This window comes from Sinocyclocheilus anshuiensis, unplaced genomic scaffold (assembly GCF_001515605.1).
Source record: "Sinocyclocheilus anshuiensis isolate Anshui unplaced genomic scaffold, SAMN03320099.WGS_v1.1 scaffold122, whole genome shotgun sequence".
NCBI classification, from domain to species: Eukaryota; Metazoa; Chordata; class Actinopteri; order Cypriniformes; family Cyprinidae; genus Sinocyclocheilus; species Sinocyclocheilus anshuiensis.
Window position 1 is genome coordinate 1832943 of NW_015544153.1, and position 3813 is coordinate 1836755.

Consider the following 3813-nt stretch of genomic DNA (forward strand, 5'->3'; position numbering starts at 1 on the left):
AAGATACATTTTTGTTGTAATTATAGACTACGTTGACAAGAGTGATGTAGAAGTATTCACCATGAAGCTTACACTGGTGATGTACCTGAAAGATTTCACAGTAAGTGATCTAATTTTCAACAGTAAGAAAAAAGTGTTTTAAAGCTTGTTGTTTTGTAGAACATCACAGTTATATGATATGAGAATAGTAAGGCATGTAGATAGGGAGTACGTGTTATTTAAGAAAAATATAATTATATTTTCAGAATTACATAAAATTTTTTTCAAAGCTGTCTGTAGGGTAAAACGTTTTATATACTAACGCGTTTTCCCCTACTCTACCCTGGTATTTTGGATATCTTAAAGTGGTTCTTGTCCGTAGGTTTAAAGTGGCTGTATTTTATTGAACCTTATGGAAATGCTCAGCTCCACCACCAGCTCCACCATGAGATATGGTTTGTAAAACTGTATATTGTACGGTAAAAGTGTGCAAAAGCCACCAGAGAGAGCTGCGAAAAGGTGTTTCCCTTCCCAGGTGTTGTTTCATAATCAGATATATTGGGATGGTGCCTGGAACAGAGCACTGACCGAATTCCTGCTGACCATTTGGGAGGTGTGTTATAAATCTCAGGTGCAGTCAGAAGCATGTGTGTGTTTATGTATTGTGTAATGTACATTTCTTTTCTATTGGCATATCCTATCTGAGCTTTTCTGGTCTCATTCTGGTGTCTTTTGGTAGCTCACTAGGTAATTGTTTCCTGTTTCAGATGTGCTGGATTTAAACTCAGCTCTTTTTCTCAAAAAAAAAAAAACTTTGATAAAGTTTTTTTTTTGTATGGTATTTTACATTTTATTTAGAATGTACTACCATCCAAAAGTTTGGGGTCAGTAGGATTTTTTAAATGTTTTTGAAAGAAGTCTCTGCTCCACAAGGCTGCATTTATTTGATAAAAAATTAGGGGTGTAACGGTACACGTATTCGTACCGAACCGTTTCGGTACGGGTCTTTCGGTTCGGTACGCATGTGAACCGAACGAATACAGTTTTTTTTTCCCTCCGGAAATTCAAATAATAAATGGCATTTTGACAGTCTTTGATGTGGCATGACAGATCGCTGTATAAACGCCTTGGAGAGCCGCTTCTGGGACGGTTCAGAAACGTGCTGCTATAATCCCAACACAAGCATTGACTAGAGCGGCCGCGATCAGCATGGAGCCAGATCGGCCTCAAAAATAATACATTTATAAAACAAAATTCATAAATTCAGAGCACAATTTACATTTACAAAATCCGATTCGTAAATTCAAAACACAATTCATAAATACAGAAGTAAAAGGTCCAGAATGCGTTTTACCGAATAAGTGAGTTCCCCATCTACGAATCGCGGCGGTGGGGGAACTGGGTCAGGCGGATTAATGGTAGAACGAAAAACTGGCTTTAATTTGGAGACATGGAAGACGGAATGAACTCTCCTGTACGCAGGAGGAAGTTTGAGGCGGACTGCCACCGGACTAATAATCTTGGTGACAGTAAATGGGCCAATAAATTTGGGAGCAAGCTTATTACAGACGGTACGGAGAGGAATATTCTTAGATGAAAGCCACACTTTTTGACCAACGACGTAGACGGGAGGCTTTGACCGGTGGCGATCGGCCTGGGCCTTGGTGCGCGACCCCACCCGGAGGATGGCTTCTCTAGCCCTCTTCCAGGTGTGGTGGCACCTCTGGACAAAGGCGTGGGCAGAGGGGACCGCGACTTCGGATTCCCTACTCTGAAAAATAGGTGGCTGGTAACCTATGCTACACTCAAACGGAGATAGGCCCGTAGATGACACTGGTAAGGAATTGTGTGCGTACTCCACCCATGAAAGTTGCTGACTCCAAGAGGATGGGTTCTGAGACACCAAACACCGCAACACGCGTTCCAAATCTTGGTTGGCCCTCTCTGTTTGACCATTACTCTGGGGATGGAACCCAGAAGAAAGACTAACAGTCGCCCCTAATAAATGACAAAACTCTTTCCAAAATTTGGAAACAAACTGAGGCCCCCTGTCAGAGACCACGTCCACCGGGAGGCCATGGATACGAAAGACGTGATCAATGACAGCAACCGCCGTTTCTCTGGCTGAGGGTATTTTGGGCAGAGGAATAAAATGAGTTGCCTTCGAGAACCGGTCCACCACGGTCAAAACTACCGTGTTACCCTGAGACGGCGGGAGTCCCGTAACGAAATCTAGCGAAATGTGGGACCAGGGTCTCGAAGGAACAGCCAGCGGTTGAAGAAGTCCAGCTGGGGGTCGATTGGAAACCTTAGAAGAGGCACAGACAGAGCAGGCCAAAACAAAATGTCGTATGTCACGGGCCATAGATTGCCACCAGAACCGTTGTTTAACGAGAAAAAGTGTTCGACTAACCCCCGGATGACAGGCTACCTTGGAAGAATGACCCCAACGGATGACGTCGGACCGTAATCCTTCTGGCACAAATAAACAACTCGATGGGCATCTGGGCGGAGGCGTTACCCCTTGTAAGGCCTTACGGACCTTCGATTCGATCTCCCAAGTCATAGCCGACACCACGATGTTCTGTGGCAGGATGGATTCGGGAGACAACGGCCGTTCCGATCTGTCAAAAATGCGGGACAAAGCATCAGGTTTAATGTTCTTCGAACCTGGACGATAAGAAATTGAAAAATTAAAGCGACCGAAAAATAAGGCCCACCGAGCCTGCCTAGAATTTAACCTTTTAGCAGAACTGATGTACTCCAAGTTCTTATGGTCGGTCCAGACTATAAAAGGTTCCTCCGAACCCTCCAACCAATGACGCCATTCTTCCAAAGCCAGCTTGACTGCCAGCAACTCTCTGTTACCAATGTCATAATTACATTCGGCAGGAGACAAACGATGAGAAAAATACGCGCATGGGTGCACCTTACCGTCCGCGGAAGAACGCTGGGAAAGAACCGCACCAACCCCCACCTCTGATGCGTCGACCTCCACCACAAACTGACGAGAAGTATCAGGGGCCACCAGAATGGGAGCTGAAACAAAGCAGCCCTTTAGTTTTGAGAATGCAACTTCCGCCACACCTGACCACCCGAATGTCGTTTTGGTGGAGGTCAAGGCAGTCAAAGGGGCGGCTAGTTGACTGTAATTGCGAATGAAACGCCGGTAAAAATTGGCAAAGCCCAGAAACCTCTGCAGGGCCTTGCGGGAATCCGGGATTGGCCAATCTACCACAGCCTGCACCTTGTCAGGATCCATGTGCATTCCCTCGGACGACACGATGTACCCTAGGAAAGGAACAGATTGTGCATGAAAAACGCATTTCTCCGCCTTGACAAAAAGCCCATTCTCTAGCAGCCTCTGAAGCACTGACTTGACGTGCTGAACATGTTCCTGGAGAGAATGAGAAAAAATCAATATGTCATCCAGGTAGACATATATGAACTGATCGACCATGTCTCTCAGCACGTCATTTACCAGTGCTTGGAAAACTGCGGGAGCATTAGAGAGCCCAAACGGCATAACAAGATACTCAAAATGCCCCCTGGAGGTATTAAAAGCGGTCTTCCATTCATCCCCCTCCCTTATGCGAACCAAATGATAGGCATTGCGAAGATCCAACTTAGTGAAAAAGGAAGCACCCTGCAGACTCTCGAAGGCTGAAGACATCAACGGTAAAGGATAGGTATTCTTCACCGTGATGCTGTTCAGCCCTCGATAGTCAATACAAGGACGAAGGGAACCATCTTTCTTTTCCACAAAGAAAAACCCCGCGCCAACAGGAGAAGAAGAGTGACGGATGATCTTGGCTCCCATAGAATCAGAAATAT

The 3813-nt window shown here is 45.4% G+C and overlaps 1 protein-coding gene across 3 annotated transcripts in view; it reads left to right on the plus strand.

Moving 5' to 3' along the window:
* LOC107695300 (voltage-dependent L-type calcium channel subunit alpha-1D-like) overlaps window positions 1–3813 on the plus strand; it is a 49234-nt gene that overhangs the window by 9458 nt on the left and 35963 nt on the right. The window contains exon 1 of one of the 3 annotated variants that reach the window (XM_016495160.1): window positions 37–100. The exons of the other annotated variants lie outside the window; for them this stretch is intronic. Within the exon in view, the coding sequence (XP_016350646.1) occupies window positions 62–100 (39 nt within the window). The 5' untranslated portion in view covers window positions 37–61. Of the gene's footprint in view, window positions 1–36; window positions 101–3813 lie in introns of those variants that run through there. 3 annotated transcript variants of the gene reach the window in all.